Genomic DNA, 17,014 nt, shown 5'->3' with positions numbered 1-17,014 from the left:
ACTGGTGCAGCGTACGGCGGCTGGATTCTCGTGGGCCCGCAGCGTTATCCTCCGACGTGGCTGGCCGGAGTCCACGGGACGGGAGGGAAGAGTAGTCTCCGGCGAGGTCTGCTCCGGCGGAGATGGACTTGCTTGCTGCACGAGTTTTGTATACTTGCGCTGTTGAAAGTTGTGGACGTATTCAGTTATCTAGTTGATGAGATGGCACTTTCTTGGACACTAGCTAGCTAGTTGACGTTGATGCGTGCGTGGAGTTGGCAAACATCGCTGCAAAACAATATCACAAAGTGGCAATGGGAAACACTGATGAGATGCATCAGCTTAGTACTTTGCTTTCTCTCATGATCACTTTCTTTTTCCTGAACAGTTTGTGTGCAAGTGATTAGGAGCCGTAAATACAGCTACATTTATTTATTTATTTGATATTGCATTGGAAGAGTATATGCATGCAACTAGATCGCATTATTTTTCTTCAACTTTAATTTGGATGCTTATGTTGCACCTAAGCAAATAAACACAGCGTTCTTGAGAACAACGCAACTTTGAAACAGCGATACTGTAGGAGAACATGGAAATTTTAGGTACGTAGCCATCAAGACGGAGGCCTGTCTGCTGCTCTGGTCCAAGACCAAGAAGAGACCGACTCTCAGCAAGCAGTGACCACTAGTTGAGTTGAGTTGCCCAGAACTGAAACAACGATGAAGAAGACCAGGACGCCATTCCAAGCCCCAACTTGCAAACGGACGCCCGATTTTCTAGTTGCTCATCGATCGAGTTGCCGAGCTCCAATAAACACCAGCCATGCAAAAATCCTAGTAGGACGGACCCAATCAGATCTGCTTGGATCTTCCTTCTTCCCAAAATCCATTGCTTGCACTAAAATGAATAACATATACTAGTAGCTGAAAGAGAGAGGCCAGCATCTCTATATATGAGATGAGATGAGATGGGTCAAAAAGACTGCTCCTCCTGCTCACCTCAGACCTTGCCTAGCTTCAGTGTGAGCTCCGTAGCTCATGCTGCGACTTGCTATCTTTTTCTGATCCTTGTATACAACAAGGCTGCAGCATCTCTGCTTCCGCCATGGACAGGGTCACCCAGTGGTAAGATATGCATCTTCAACAACTCGCAATCTCGTACATAATTCATTCATGGCCTGGTAGCTTGCTGCTGCAATCCAGGGTGAATGATGATGCTTATGTGCATGCGTTGCCTGCAGGGTTTCGTCCCAGCAGGATGTCCCTGCCGACCTTACCATCCGGATCGCCGACTCCATCTTCCCTCTCCACAAGGTACTGCGCTGCTGTTCCTCACAAAATGAATCCCCCTATTTTTTTTTTGTGGCGGCAAAACATAACCGCTGTAAATTTACATACGATCCATCTCAATCTCAACAAAACAAAAGTTTGAAACCACGTCCTCTGACGATCACAGTAATCAAACTCTGCTTTTATTCGATCAAGGGAACGACTTCTGCTTTGAATTTTGATCGACACAATCACAATGAAACACGATCAGGAACGACGTCTGATGACGTGAACGAACTTTGTTTTTCTCTGTATACTCCCAGGCGGTCATGGTGCCCAGGCGCGGCTACATCCGCCGGGCCATCGCCAAGGAGGACCCCTCCGCCGCCGTCGAGCTCAACCTCTCCGCGCTGCCCGGCGGCGCCGACGCGTTCGAGAAGGCGGCGCGCTACTGCTACGGCGCCAACTTCGAGATCACCTCGCGCAACGCCGCCGCGCTCCGCTGCGCCGCGGCGTTCCTCGACATGCAGCACCCAGCGGACCTGGCCCGCCGCGTCGACGAGTTCCTCGCGCAGGCCGGCCTCCGCGCGCTGCCCAGCGCGGTGACCGTGCTGCGCTCCTGCGAGGCGCTCCTCCCGGCCGCCGAGGAGCTCGGCGTCGTGCGCCGGGCCGCGGACGCCGTCGCGCTCAGGATCTGCAACGCGGCGCTGTTCCCGACCAGGACGCCGCCGGGGTGGTGGACGACCGAGCTCGCGGCGCTCTCGCCGGCGTCGTTCCAGAAGGTCGCCACGGCGCTGCGGTGCCGCCGCGCGGACCCCAAGGTGCTTGCGAACGCGGCGAGCGCCTACGCGGAGCTCACGCTGGCGGAGGTCCTCGCCGACCCCCAGGACAAGGAGGACCAGCGCGCGCTTGTCGAGTCCGTGGTGGACGTGCTCCCTTCCGCCGCCGACGCACCCATCCCGGCGGCGCTCCTCTGCCGCCTCCTCCACGCCGCGGTCACCACCGAGGCCTCCGCCAAGACGTGCCGCGACCTGGAGCTCCGCGTCGCGGCGGTGCTGGAGCAGGCCACCGCGGGGGACCTGCTGGGCGTCGCGCTCGACGGCGCCGGAGAGCGCGTGAGGAACACCGACACAGTGCGGCGCGTCATCGCCGCCTTCGTCGAGCGGCATGCGGCGGCGTCGACGGAAAGCGGGCGGAGCCGCCGGCGGGCGTCGCTGTCCGGCAGCCGAGCTGCAGAGGTCGATCCGGGCGCGATGGAGAAGGTGGCCAGGATGGTGGACGAGGTGGCGGCGGAGCTGGCGACGGAGGAGTCGCTGGCGATCTCCAAGTTCGTGGGCGTGGCGGGGGCGGTGCCCAAGGAGGCGCGGGCGAAGCACGACGGCGTGTACAGGGCGGTGGACATCTACCTGAAGACGCACCCGGCGCTGGACGAGATGGAGCGGGAGAAGGTGTGCAGCGTCATGGACCCGATTGTGCGCACAGTGGCCCGTGCCCACCCCATTTTGGAGCGTATCGGCCCGTGCCCACCCGATGTCCTGGCCGTTGGATGCATTCCAAGATTTGCGAACGGCCCAACCGGTAAAGAGGATCAGCTATGTGGCCCGTAATTACAGATGGTGCTCAGACTGTAATAAAATCAGAACCGTTCACACCTATCCACACTGCTGCACATTTGAAAAGGGCCGGTAAGCTAGCAAATGGGCCTGACATGGCATTGGGCCGTGTACTGGACTGTTCTAAATTTATCCGGAAGCTAACAGAAGAGGGTGGAGTGTCCTCTTCTAAAAAAACGGAAGAGGGTGCAGTCGTTAGATTCATTCCTGCGTCCGGTTCGCCAAGGTCGGAACGCCATAGACGCGGTGTGTTAATTCCTGCCCCATCACATCCATTTGCAGTCTCATACTTGTTCCTTTGGGTGTATTAGATCTCCAGTATTCCAGCGGGCAGCGGCGATAGATTGGCTCGTTGGAGGTGAGCAGCAGAAGCACTGTCGCCGAAAAAAAGGTCCACATTGTCCACAGCAAAAGTTCACAGAAACATAGGTTCAGAACCACATTAACCGATTTGCATGACAACCAAAAGATAATACATAGAAGTGGGGGAGGAGAGAAAGTCCATGCCAATTAAGCTTCTGCATTATCATCTGGCATCTTCGACTCAGCTAGCTGTCTTCTTTTGTTGCGAGGAGAGTCATCGACTTGGATATGCTGAAATCCTTCCGTACTGTGGAGCATTGGGCTTATCTTGATACCCACCGTACTGAGAGTTTGTACTAGTGTTGATGTTTCTTGCTGTTGCTGTGAATTTCTACTGTTTAGTTGGTGAGAAACAAGTGTTTATCAAGGGCAGATTTGATTCCTTAGTCAACTAATGTTCTCAAAATTTGTAAATTTCTGCAGCATTAGGAGCAGCTTGTACTGGTGAGGGATCAAGCACCGGTTCCGCGGGCGCATGAAAAAGCTTAAGGTCCTCGTGGGAGCTTCTCGGTCAAGGGAAAACTGGGTAGCAGCAATTGTCAACAGCACGCGAGCTATGGTGTGACAGGACTTTTAGCATGCTCGTGGACTGGACTTGTTGGCCTTCAGTGTTTCAGCTGTAGTTTGTTATTAACGTTTCACCTTGATCGTTGATTTCGAGTTATACCAGCTCTGTATGTAAGCTCTTAACATTTTACTGCCTTACTTGGTCCGTGACTAAATGTTAAATGTTCTTCAGTATTTCTGCTTGCAATGATAGCTTGGAATGTGCATATTATTCTTTCTAAAAAAAATCTAGGCACAAGAAATTGAGGATTACAAAATTAGTACATTGTAATTTATATACTTATGTTATCCGCATAATTCATCTTCTTATGGCTTGTATATCTGAAGTGAGATTTTTTTTTAAATTTGCTGCAATATCTGAAGTTCGATACCCTGATTTTGAATGAGCATCCATGGTCCTGGACTTGTGTTCCTGTCTGAATGGGACAAGACTCTGTAGGCAGGTGTTGATATTGGATCATGGTTTGTCTTACTCATCGAATATGGTCAGGAAGCATGGACACTGTTCATGGTTTCCACTTTGAGTTGCTAAAGTTTAATTTCTGTGCATGCTCGGCAGAGCCTCTTGGGAATGAAGTTGGTTGTGCTGAACTGAACATGAGCACATTTCTTTCCTCAAAAATGACTCTGGTTCAGGTTCAGCAAACAAGCATTGCAAGTTAAGCTTCACCATTTTCAGAGCAGTTACGGCCGGTGATGATGAATCAAGCTATGCCACTCAGTATGGTGTAGTCGTTCGAAGGTCTGCTTAACGCGTAATACATAGAAATCTCATTCATCGTTGCTTATTTCACTTTCCTGAACAATTCGTCACCCATCAGCATGGTTCTGCACTTCCGTTCAGTCTGAATGGAACAATTTTTCAACCGGCAATTCGGCAGGTGTTGATCGTGCATCATGGTTCGTCTTGCTCGTCGAATTGGGTCAGGAATCATGAACGATGTTCAGGATTCTATTTTGAGCTACAGTACCAATACTGGACCCCCGAAACTATGTATCGCCTGGGCACAATGCCTTCATCCGGAATGGGCTCTACTTCATTTTACAGCCAAACTTCTGGATCCTGGATTATGATTTGGGCATTGCTGCCCTTGCGGGCGGTGCTGGTTTAATTTGTTGGAATGGTGGCATTGGTGTCTTTGCTACTGATCTGAAGTTGGGCCGGGTCACCAAGATAGCCACGCTCAGTGACGTCAGTTTTGTTATTCCCTATAAGAGCTTCTACACTCCACAGGTATTAAGCTTATGCTGTGCTTCATTTATTTAGTAACAACAGAAGTATGGATTATGATATACGTATTCCCTTCATGCTATGAATCAATCTTCTCTCTATTATCGGTGCTGTTACATGAACGGTGGAACTCTCGATAGGGAAGTAGTGATGTTTTTCTACTTGATTAGCCAGCTTCCATTGGCTCGTCAGTCAGTTGATGCCTTCCTGATTCAAGTATTTTCAGCAGAGTTGGGAGCGCCCTCCACCAGTGACGGGCCAGGAGCTGGTGTCTCAAATGCTTGACAAAGTTTCTGCTATACCAGACACAGGCTTCTTGATCAAGCGGATATTTTGTTGACAGCAGTGGTGGTGCTTTAGGTGCTTACTAGTAAGTATGCCCGTGCTAACGCTACGGATAAATTTAAAACATACAAAAAATAACACATGATCCATAGTCCAAAAATAACACATGATCATACAATCTCGCTCTTGCAGTTAACCAAAACTGAAAGTAAGAATCTGCCATCTTTGTTTCTTTCACAAATTGATTAGTAGATACAAATAGCAGAGATCATTGCATTATGGAAGTTCAGAAGGAAACAATACATCAATCTACTTGAAGCAAAAAGAAACAATACAAGGCAATTAGGCTTAATCTATATCTCTTTTTTCATCCCATACAAGGCATTCAGGCAAGAGATATCCATAAATGGCTTTGTGAGATGATGCCTATTTTCATCAATTAAATAAACCACCAGAATATCTTTGGCTTTCCTGCCTTCTGGATACCGTAGGGCAAGGATCTGCATGCAACCATCAGGCTTCAGGCCTGCAAGAGGCACTGTGGTAGGATTGACTGTGCCAAAATAAAAAAAATTACACAACATGAAAATAACAATCTGATTGCAAGCACAATTAGCAAAGTAAGTAGTAATAGGTCAGCAAGTTTTATTCTAGGCATGAAAATGCAAGCACAGATAAGAAAGTATTCCACTACAACAAACTAATTGTTTCATCAGGATAAGAATTGTTTCATTCAATCAGACCAACATTTAATAATCTCAGCTATTAGATATAGAAAGATATAGTGGCAGAATGGAGATCACGCACAATATGTGCACTTCAATATTGGACTACCTCAGCACTCTTTTTCTTGCAATGTTGAGCTGACCAACACCAATGTACTTCCAGACCTGACAGTGCCATCCAAAAATGATGACCTATCTCCCAGCAATGTTACAATGATTTAGGAATTTGGAAGAACAAGAGTATAAACAAAATGAATACAAAAGTACAAGTTGGAGGGCCTTATGCCCAATTAGCAAGGAAATGCAGCAATGCCTAATAGTCTGCTCATATGCCCTTATAAATTAAATCGCCATAAAGTACTTCTTTATGATAATCAAGATCGAATAAGATTCATCCTAAAATCTGTAGGCATGATCACTATAGGTCTTAAACAGATGAAACAAAAAACCAACCTTTTCATTTTAGTTGTTTGCTGCTGCAGTAGGTAGTCTAGGAATACCAGTGAACTGGATAAACCCATATAAGCTAAACTTAAACTACCACAATTGTGTCATGTAGTAACTACATACTATACATGTATATGCACACCAGGACTAAACATGCCTTGAACCACTGCAAAGCATCCTAGTTCCCAAAAATGTATGAGCATTTGCATCTGCACCACTAATTGGCCACCTACTGCGTACCATCAGCAAATGAATTCGTTGCATCACACAAGTCCAGCAAAATGCTAAATTACCTCCAAATTACCATAGCTTTTCTTGCCTGTAAGCGATGCCTCTGTCACCGGGCAATGCACAATCTGCTGCTCACGACCACCAAGGCGATCTTCCGTGCTAGGCTGTGGAACATAAATTTCGCCACATTCTCCCATATATCCTTCGGTCGACTTGATCTCCATAGCCGCTATGACACCCTGCTTTGATTGGATTCGTGGAACCTCGCACAAATTCCATATAGAACCGTACAACCTTCTCACCTCTTCAACTCGATATCGATTTTTCCAGACCGATGAACAGCTCCCTCTTCTACCTTCTCCATCTCATTCCTACTTCCATGCAGCCGCCTCCAGCGTCACGCTCTGACTCTCGTTCCCCCCCTAGATCGGATTGCTTGACGGCATTTCTGCATCTCCAAACGTTCGAACGTTCTGGATGCAAGCAGATGACTGCAGCCAAAAGTCTACGCGTTCCCACCTGGATACACCACAGTGCAGTTCCTCAACACAAACCGTCTTCCTCGCTTTGACTTTTGTAACATACCGCTGAAGCTTAGATTTAAATTACAGCTTCCTAGTCAGTAACCACTCAACAGAGGAACACGAATCTTGACGTCTTACTTTTCATCACAGCCGTCGGCTACCGCGTGGGCACGGGCCGCTGTGCGCACTAGAACATTTGCGCTCAAGCTGTCGTACCAGGCGCGCCTGCACGCGTCGCAGAACAGGCGGCTGCCGCTGCAGGCCGTGCTCAGCGCGCTCTACTACGACCAGCTCAAGCTCCGCAGCGCCGGCGCCGGCGGCGAGGGCGACGACAGGTGGGACGACACGCAGACGACGGCCGCCGGGAAGGCCCGCGCGCAGGCGAGGGCGGACGCGTCGCTTGCGCGGGAGAACGAAGCGCTGCGGTCGGAGCTGGCGCGGATGCGGGCGCTCGTGTCGGGGACGCAGCAGCCCAGCAAGGGGAGCGGGTCGTCGAGGTCGCCGGCGGGGAAGAAGGCGACCTTCCTGGGGTCGGTGTCGCGGACGTTGAGCCGGCTGAACCCGTTCAAGGGCGGGTGGGCCAAGCAGGACACGGCAAGCTTCGCTGACAGCAGCAGGGACGCCATGACGCATGTGATGAAGCCCAAGAGGAGAAGGTCCTCCATAAGCTAATCATTAGTCATCTCACGATCATGTTCATTTAGGAAGAAGAGTGTGGCTTGTAGTTTCGCTATTACTATGTTTGTTTTTTTATTTTATTTTGTTATTTGTGTCTAGAATTGAGCGCCTCATTGTAGGTGCCTCCTTGCCACCCAAAAAATATTTTCAACACCAGCACTACGTTCTTGAATCACATGGCACACTACTAATGATCCACAGAAAGCTTTCCTACAAAGCAGAGCACCCGTCTGAAAGAAGATGCGGCGGCATTTTTGTGGCTGGTAACAGTGAGTTTAAAGTGTTTGAGGCTGACTTTGAGGAGGGCTTGTGGTCTGAAGTGAGGACTTTGGGGAATGACCAAGCGTTGTTCCTTGGGCGAGGATGCTCGAGGGCTGTCTGTGTGTCTCCATATGATCTTTCACGGGACTGTATCTTCTTCGTAGATGATTACACCAACTGGATGTGGAAGAAAACAACCACATCTTGCGGAGTGTATGACATGAAAGATGAGAAGGTCTATTCGGCCTTGCCTATGGTATCTTGGAAGAGTGGAGATGTCCCAGCAACCTGGCTTTTCTCACAAGGTACACATGTTCACACTTTTCCCCCTGCAGGATTTAGCAATATATTAAAACGTTATAATTGCTTCCATTCTTTCTCAGCAGAATCAAATTATTTGTCCTAGATTGGGAATAATTTTTTTTGAGGGTCAGACTCTGAATAATTGTAGGTTCTTTCCCATATGTTTAAATGTTTAGTAGGTAACTAGAGTCTAAAATCATGTAAAGCACCAAAATGGTATAGCTATGTAGTTATAAGTAGGGTCTAAAATATACTTATTTGGGTATCTAGTGTGCTGACACATACAGGTGTGCAATAAAACACATGCATCATACTGAAAGATGAAGCTCTTCTTCCATGAAAGCTAAAGGCCCGCACAACATTACCTCATGTTGATGGTCTTATGAGTGTTGCATTATGATTTCCATAATAATGGGATGTGAAAATGACGTCATATTTTCTAGATGAAAATGTGTTTTAGTCAAGACATAGCTTATACCCTGGAGCAATCCTAAGAAAAGAATTGACTCGAGAGTAGCAACAGCGTTAGAAGCGGCGTATGTGGTAGCTGTCATATAAAATAATCCTTATTGGTAATTTGAGGCACGAACACCTTGTGATTTTGTGGTTTCTGGCAAAATGCAGGTGAGACAAATAAGTTGCAAGCAGCAGGGGAGCATCTGCAGGAAATTGTGGAACCAGAACAAGACGATCCTCAGGCGCCTTGACTATGGAGTGACTTGTGCTGCCGGTGCTTCTACTGCTCAGCGAAACTGCTAGGAAGGGTTGGTTAAAGAAATCTTCATGTAGCCATGTGTTCCTACACAAATGGCTACGACAGTAGTCTGGCATGCTTGGATATCACTAGCTGGGAGCTACATGAAAACAATGCCTGGCCTGTTGTTGCCGTTATACTTGTGTTTTCATGTCTACGGTGGCACTTCAAACACCCTGTTCTAATTAAAGGTGCTCTTTACATTTGGTATGAGTGACTGCTAGTGAAGTCGATTACTGCCCGCAGTGGTTGTGTTTCTTTTCTTGAATCCTGATGATCTTGTCCTTGCATGATTTGTGTGTTTTTGAAACTCAATGGATTTTTTTATAACCGTGTTGTAAAGTTTGGAGCTGATGTGACTGGTAGCGGTTTGTATTTGATTTCTTGGTTGGTGATGATGGTGTGACTGGTGGAAGCAAATTCAGTGGGAGCCCCCTAGTCAGCAGTCACCGGAGGCAATTGGCATGAGCAGAGAAATCAAGTCGGAAGTTGTTTGCCCAAACGAATTAAAGCCTGGGTAGAAACATGAAAGAATTATGTTGAGGTACCCTAAGAATTTAGTCCAGATCGCAGTTGTTAGGCCTCCTGGTTTGGTCTTCTTTGTTGATATTCAAATTGATTGGTTTTCACAGAAAAAGAGAGAGAGATGGAATTCAGATCGTCCTCTGCCCGCCCGGCTGGCGAATTCACACCTTCCTTCCTCCTCCCGTGTCTGTTCCTTGTCCCTCCCCTCCCGTGGCCGCATCCCCCCAAAACCCTTCCAAAACCACCAGCTCCGATTCACTTGCATTGCCTTCATGTGATGTGATGATCCCCTCAATTCCTCGCGATCCCGCCGTGCCGACCTCATACTCGGCCATGGACGCCCCCGGCCGCGTCGTCCGCGCCCACTTCGCCGACCCCGACGACGCCACCGACTCCGACTCCGACGACGGCCGCCGCCGCAGCGTCCGGGTAATCGATCTGCTTCCGCCCTCCGCAAGGGTGCCCCAAAGGAAGAAGCTTGTGCACTACCCCAGCGACGATCGCCCCGGCGGGGAGCGGCAGGGCCAGGGGAGGGGCCGCCGCCAGTTCCGCGGCGTGCGGCAACGGCCGTGGGGCAAGTTCGCGGCGGAGATCCGCGACCCCAACCTCGGGAAGCGCGTCTGGCTCGGCACCTTCGACACCGCCGAGGAGGCCGCCGCCGTCTACGACGCCGCCGCGATCCGCCTCCGCGGCCGCCGGGCAGTCACCAACTTCCCCTTCTCGACGTCTTCCGCGACGCCGTTCTCGTCCGTGCCGTCGCCGATGAGCTCGACGGCAATCGCCCCTACTCCTACTCCTCCGGTGCGTTTCTCCGAGGCGGAGAGCTCCTCGGCCTCTCCTCCGTCCACCCAATCGTCGTCGGTGGTCGATGCGGACGAGGACGTGGCGGGGATGCGGTGGTTTGAGGACGAGCCTGCGTTCGAATCGATGGAGTTCTGCCTGCCGTCGGCGCCGACGGCTGGCCAGTGTGAGTTCGGCGACCTCGGTGATCTCGACGACCTCTTCTCGCCGGAGCCGGAGCCGGAGCCGGCGAGCCGTAATTTCCCTGGGGAAAATTTTCGTCTTTAACAAATCGTGAGATGAGAGGAGTATTATGTACAGAACTTGTCGCATAGTAATCTTGTTTTGTTTTGTTTAAGGAGGTTGGGAGCCGAATCAGTTTAGATTAGAAATTTAGAATGTCTGTATCTGCCCGCGAAATCCAACAATATTTTCACTCTTGTGCGATGTGCGATGGAACAACCTTTGCCTTCGCAACGAACGCCGCGCGTCTCTCCTCCGCTGCATCCTAGTCGCCTCCTGCATCACCGTCATGCCGCCGGACGCCGATGAGTGGGCCGTGGTCGAGCGCCGGGGCCCGCACCTGCTGGAGTCGGGGCGGCCCTTCGTCGTCCACGGCTTCAACACCTACTGGCTCATGTACTTCGCCGCCGACCCCGCCACGCGCCCCACGGTCACCGCCGCCCTCGCCGAGGCGGCCGACGCCGGGCTCAACGTTTGCCGCACCTGGGCCTTCAACGACGGCGGCGACCGCGCGCTGCAGCTGAAGCCCTCCTCCTACGACGAAGAGGTCTTCCAGGTGAGCTTTGGCTGCTTCGGGTGGGCACGGCACGATGCATGTTTGATGAAATGCGTGGCAACTTGCTTGGGATATTGATGATGCAGCCAACTTGCTTGGGATGCCAATTTTGATTGGGGAGTTTGGGGTATCACTTAAGGACGGGAGGTTCGGCAATGAATTCCGAGAATCTTTCATGGAGACAGTTTACACAATTTTCTCGAGCTCTTGGAAGAGTGGAGTGATTGGGGGAGGCTGCCTTGTTTGGCAGCTCTTCCCTGAAAGTGCAGAGCACATGGATGATGGTTATGCAGTTATTTTCAGAAAATCATCATCCACATTAAATGTGCTTTCAAATCACTCAAGGACTCTGGAATATTGAGAATGTGCTGCCTACTTTTCTTCTTACCTATATTACACGGTCCATGTTCTAAGTTTCTTTTTCAAGCCAAAGACATCTGAAAATTTGAATGCTCAGTGTGTAAATTGTAAGGCCCTAGTATATGTTGTCTTTTGGCTCTCAAAACTAATGTTATGTTATGTAAAGAAAAGCTAAAATACTAATTTGTAAGGTGAAATTCCACCCTTCCATCATGCACTTACCTAATGGCATCATAACAATATCCTTATGTACTGGAGTATTTTCTTGTTTGAATACAAACTGTTGTTTCATCCTTTATATGCCCTGAGTTGGTTGTCTATCATGAAATTGTTTGAAGTGAAAGTTATATTGTCCATCATCTGTGAACTTTTAGACATGTAAGAAATATGATTCCTTATAGATATGTACTTTATGACATCAAAAACTCATAAAAGGTCTTTGTTAGATTAACACTAACCAACCAAAGGCCCTAAGGTATATAGATCTGAATCCTCCGGTGCAATTAAAACTGCTACCGAAGTGACATGTATATTTTTCCCTTTTTCATGAGTGACTTGTGATCATGTTTAAAATGGAACAAGACCATATCTTAGTTGCACCCTTGAACCATTTATGCAGATGTACCTTGAATATTCACTTAGAAACATCTTTCACAAAAGTGAGATCCTAAATCTGGTGCTGATTATTGTGTGTGGCTAATATTACGAGTAGGGTAGGCCCCACACTGTAGCTTTCTGCATACTTGTATCATAGAGATTTGGCTATTAAATTAAAGAGCTGTTCTGGTGCAGAGAAGAAGGGACTGTGATCTGTATCTATGACCAAAACCTCACTGGGTGGCCACTTCTTGATCATGGAATCTTGCTGTTCAGGGTTCAGCATATGGTCACGCTCTGCCTTTATGAAAATCCGTTTGACTCGATTTAATCTCTCATCGTCTCCTTCAAAGCTTGCAGTACTAATAGCTGCTGCAGGCCACGGTCGCATCAGCATTGAAGCAAGGACTGATTCCTACCAGATAAAAAAAGTATGTACAAGTAAATTTCACATTAGAATTCACCTGTTCATTGGAGCAGATATTAAGTTTGTCAAGAAATTATTGCTAAAGAAATACGAATAGGAAGTAATAAAAAAATATCATTTCAGAAGTTGGATTATTGTAATACTACGTTTAGATTTTGGTCGTATAAGTAGTAGTTTAGTAAAGAGGGTGGTATGTTAACATTTTTCTCCCAAGGTACATTTCATACAACATAGATGTATAATACCTCTTCAGGGCTTTGTTGGGATAGTCGATCACGTTGGAATTCTAGTCTCAAGGCAACGGTTGTTGGAGGATCATCTGCTGCTGCACCAAATGTTAATTCAATCTCATTCTCAGGCAAAGTTGGTAATCCCTGTTACATGTTAATATTCAAAGGATGTAATTCGCCGCACATAATATTATGACAGAAGATTTTTAATAATAGTGAACTCATAAAGAAATAAGGTCTCTCCTGCGTGTTCGATTTTTTTTAATAAAAAATAAGGTAAGTTCATATAATTATTTCAGAGTTCTATCGAAATCTTCTGTACTTTTTGCTTCACGGCTAAGTCAATTTTTGCCCTACCTTCTATCATAAATAGTTTAGCTATTGCAACTATGTGATGCTCATGAGTTATTACATTTCGACCTTAATGTTGATGTTCTTCGCATTTGTGCTATATGTATCTTTATTTGTTGTATTGTTTATGGGTTACATTCTGATCAGCTCCTACGGGGTCTATGCTTTAATTTACAAAGAAAGGAAAGTGAATGTTGAAAACATTACATCTTTCTTATCTTCATCAGTTTGCAATCCAAATGGTAGCATTGTAGCTGCCACAAAAAATGCTTGACTGATCCTGTCAACAAATTCATGCATTGCATGAATTACACTCAGCCCTCCAGCACCATGCCCGACTAGAATCACCTGGAGTAAGATTGAAAGTTAGCATGGTACACTGAGCATTAATCATAAATAGATCCTTAGTTAAGCATTTTTGCTGGAGCCAACTGTAATTCCTGACATTTATTAATATTGTATAGCAAGCGTGTAATTTCATCAGGTATTGTTGTAGATACAACTACAAGGATCATGACTTAAGTGCAATTAAGAGTTAGTTGAAACTGGTTCCACCTACTTTCATGTAATGTGTTTTTTTTTTAAAAAATAGCATAAATCATTATGTTTCTGGCCATTTCTGTTGCAATTCATATTACTAATATTATAGATTATATACCAAGATGTTACTCAACCATTTAATATAAGTTTTCTGGCAAAAAGGGAGAACAAGGCACACACCTTCTCACCCTCTGGCAAGGTTGAGATGAGGTCCATGAGCGGCTTGTCGTACTGCTTGAATGATCGGACAGTGTTGGGATCGGTAGGATCAACTCCACCTCCGGCAAGGTCAATGCATGTGACGCGGTAACCGGAGCCCTCAAGGAGCCAACGGAGCTTGAACCAGCACCAGGCTCCATGACCTTCCCCATGAACAAGCACAAAGTGCTCCTTTGCCATGCCCATTAGTTTGGCCTCTCCCTATCAATCCAAGTTTCTGTTACCATGGATATTAACTATTTGATGGACATGCAGCAGGGTAACTGCATTTGCATGGCCAATTCCAAATGTCAAACCAAGCAGGCATCCAGTGAGTTCTACTCTAAATAGAGGGGGTCTCATGCCGTGTCTCCATTTGTGGTATGCAAAACGGCTTAATATGGTAGATGACGCAGGGTACATTGTGTGGACCAGCTAGTTTTTCTCCTTGCGGTTTATGTGACTGATTGACATTTGGCCTTCTGATGGTTTTCTATCTCCTATCTTTCTGTAATCTAGTTGCTCGTTGGTATATTAAAGGCTCAAATATAGTTGATCCTTCATTACAAAACCTTGTAGTACATACAGGTAATATAGACATGCACCATACATATATTTAACTAATTATGTTTTGTGGTAGACAGCTGACAAACAATCTATTGATACATTGCAACTCAAATTGGCATATAACATAACTTAATGAGCAGATCAAGCCTCCAATTGGATTGCCGATACGGTTCGCCACCAGTCACAATGACCCGAGGATGAGCTCCAAGAGATGGTCTGGTGCAGAGAAGAAAGGACTGTGGTCTGTGTCCATGACCATCACCTTTCTCGGTGGCCAACGATGAATCATGGCCTCCTGCTGCTCCACCTTCAACGTACGGTCATTTGCCGTTTTTATGTATACACGATGGACTGCATTTACAGGGCTCTTGACACCATCATCGATGCAACCAAACCTTGCAGTTTGAAGCACGGCTGGAAATGGGCGCAGCAGAATGGAAGCAAGCGTGGAGTCCTGCACAAATGTTAACAATGAATGTGCTGGAAAATATCCTTGGCAAATGATTCGCTGCAGCAATTTATTCATTGACCTTGCATTATATTATACAAACCTCTTGGGAGCATTGTTGGTACAGGATTGGGCGCTGGAACTCCTTTCTTAGCACCATGCTTGTAGGCGTATGATCTTCTCCCAGACCAAAGTTCAGGTCGTACACATCCCCACCAAACTCTGATAAATCAGGTACACCCTGTTCATTTTCAATCAAAGTTTTAGGCCGTGCATGCTAACATTTCTTATTCTCAGACACAAGAGGGATACTTGAACAAAGTTGTGACAAGAAAGCAGAGGGAAATTTTTTGAATCACATCTTTGATGTCTTGTTCTGTTTGGTAGCCAAACGGGAGCATGGTTGCTGCTATGAAGATTGCTTGCTTAATTTTGTCTCCGAACAAATGCATCACGCTTAATCCTCCTGCGCTGTGTCCTACCAGAATTACCTGACAAACAACGATACAGAGTTGTCTCTAATTTCTGGAAGCAATGTATTGTCTGAACTGAAGTATTGACAAGATGTAGATGTTTAATTAAGAAAAACAAAGGGATATGATATAAGATCAGTGTGCCGTGGCAAAACGAAAGATAAGGAGACATAGGAAAGTACTAGAGAAACAGGTGTTTGGATCACTGAAATCACAAAACATGTGGTTGATAAAATCCACGTACGGTCTGTAAAACAAATCCATATCCAGCTGTCATTGCAGTAAGAGCGAGGCTCGCTCATCTCACCCATGCATCTCTTGTGGCTGTCATCAGTCAACCCTCTCCCTGTCGTGGATGGGCAACTGGCGGTCGCAAGACATCGGCCAGGCCTCCATTTTTTTGTCATACAATTCGGCACTTGCTTGGGGCTTGAGCTAAGAAAGTAGAAGCCCTTTGAATTTCCCAAGGAAAAACTCTAATAATCCAAACAGAAGAGACCTAGATAAATGATCATCCAAACTAGAGATATGATGATGCTCTGCATCAGTACGTGAAGGTTGTTTAAGATCGATCGAGTACTATATATCCAACAGATGATGCTCTGAATCAATCAAGGTTTAAGGTTGTTAATAAAAACATGCTTCACGTAGTATATATGATAGGACAGATATGGCGGTCATGACCTTGTGGGCGTCCGCCATGAACTCGAGGAGCGGCGCGTCGTAGTCATGGAACGATCGGACGTTGTTGGGGTCGATGCAGGAGACGCGGTGGGCGGAGCCCTGGAGCAGGCACGCAAGCTTGAACCAGCACCAGGCGCCGTGGCAGGCACCGTGCACCAGGACAAAGTGCTGCTCCGTGGCCTTGGAAACATCGCTGCCGGCGTCCATCTTGAATAAACTTAATGGAGTGGAAACAAACAATATAATGTTAATCTTCTTAAAAAAAAATAAAGGTGATGGTGTGGGCCCTCACTCCTCGTCAGCGTGAGGACAGGACACACACACGTCGTCGACGCGACGTGATGTAATGCATGGTGGTTGTCATCGCAGCTGAAACAATAATGAAAATCTGTGGTCGTCGCCACATATTCATCTAGTAGTGAACAGCATGTGGCTGGCTACATAGTACAACCTCTAGTCAACTTGACTAGTAGCTAGCTACTACTGGAGGAAATGTAACCGTACGTACGTGTGGACTAGACTTTGGATGTTCCGACGGTTTCTTCGCCCGCCGCCATTTCTTTCTTTCTACTACCTGGCCTGCGTGTACACAGATAGATGTGTTGATGCATATATATGCGATTATTATTCTTGCAGTTATATTTTGACGCTTCTCATCTGAGTACAGCTGTAGTATATGTTTATACATGTATACACACATCCACCCCTACACACGCACATCTCACACATACCACTATACACGTACAAACAGCCCTACAACTACACTCAGAATCGAAGACCGCGTCCTTCTCGAGATCACCAGAAGA

The 17,014-nt window shown here is 47.1% G+C and overlaps 5 protein-coding genes across 6 annotated transcripts; 3 read left to right on the top strand and 2 right to left on the bottom strand.

The window, feature by feature from the left end:
* The first annotated feature begins 686 nt into the window (after positions 1-686).
* On the top strand, positions 687-8,088 carry LOC120696555 (root phototropism protein 2-like). Of its 2 annotated transcripts, XM_039979507.1 has the most exons (5): positions 998-1,103; positions 1,220-1,292; positions 1,571-2,719; positions 3,357-3,359; positions 7,441-8,088. In XM_039979507.1, the coding sequence occupies exons 1-5, from the start codon at positions 1,084-1,086 to the stop codon at positions 7,903-7,905; spliced, it is 1,710 nt and encodes a 569-aa protein (XP_039835441.1). In that variant the 5' UTR covers positions 998-1,083; the 3' UTR covers positions 7,906-8,088. The 2 variants fall into 2 exon arrangements, with proteins under 2 accessions (XP_039835440.1, XP_039835441.1); XM_039979506.1 differs by lacking the exons at positions 3,357-3,359; positions 7,441-8,088 and adding an exon at positions 3,647-4,017 and having other exon boundaries at positions 687-1,103; positions 1,571-2,825.
* Positions 8,089-9,994: 1,906 nt separating this feature from the next.
* On the top strand, positions 9,995-15,654 carry LOC120696552 (ethylene-responsive transcription factor 11-like). The gene is made up of 3 exons (XM_039979503.1): positions 9,995-14,917; positions 15,006-15,285; positions 15,349-15,654. Exon 1 carries the CDS (start codon positions 10,037-10,039, stop codon positions 10,820-10,822), a length of 786 nt encoding a protein of 261 aa, XP_039835437.1. The 5' UTR covers positions 9,995-10,036; the 3' UTR covers positions 10,823-14,917; positions 15,006-15,285; positions 15,349-15,654.
* On the top strand, positions 11,067-11,694 carry LOC120700308 (mannan endo-1,4-beta-mannosidase 8-like). The gene is made up of 2 exons (XM_039984536.1): positions 11,067-11,373; positions 11,420-11,694. The coding sequence occupies exons 1-2, from the start codon at positions 11,067-11,069 to the stop codon at positions 11,692-11,694; spliced, it is 582 nt and encodes a 193-aa protein (XP_039840470.1).
* On the bottom strand, positions 12,288-14,354 carry LOC120696553 (methylesterase 17-like). The gene is made up of 4 exons (XM_039979504.1): positions 14,019-14,354; positions 13,506-13,646; positions 12,963-13,091; positions 12,288-12,705 (listed from the first exon to the last, which is right to left on the bottom strand). The coding sequence occupies exons 1-4, from the start codon at positions 14,241-14,243 to the stop codon at positions 12,442-12,444; spliced, it is 759 nt and encodes a 252-aa protein (XP_039835438.1). The 5' UTR covers positions 14,244-14,354; the 3' UTR covers positions 12,288-12,441.
* On the bottom strand, positions 14,569-16,415 carry LOC120696554 (methylesterase 17-like). The gene is made up of 4 exons (XM_039979505.1): positions 16,209-16,415; positions 15,411-15,542; positions 15,155-15,292; positions 14,569-15,057 (listed from the first exon to the last, which is right to left on the bottom strand). The coding sequence occupies exons 1-4, from the start codon at positions 16,413-16,415 to the stop codon at positions 14,785-14,787; spliced, it is 750 nt and encodes a 249-aa protein (XP_039835439.1). The 3' UTR covers positions 14,569-14,784.
* Positions 16,416-17,014: the final 599 nt, after the last annotated feature.

This window comes from Panicum virgatum, chromosome 3K (genome assembly GCF_016808335.1).
Source record: "Panicum virgatum strain AP13 chromosome 3K, P.virgatum_v5, whole genome shotgun sequence".
In the NCBI taxonomy this organism is placed as follows: Eukaryota; Viridiplantae; Streptophyta; class Magnoliopsida; order Poales; family Poaceae; genus Panicum; species Panicum virgatum.
The sequence above is the reverse complement of the archived record's forward strand: the minus strand, read 5'-3'. Positions and strand labels throughout refer to the sequence as shown.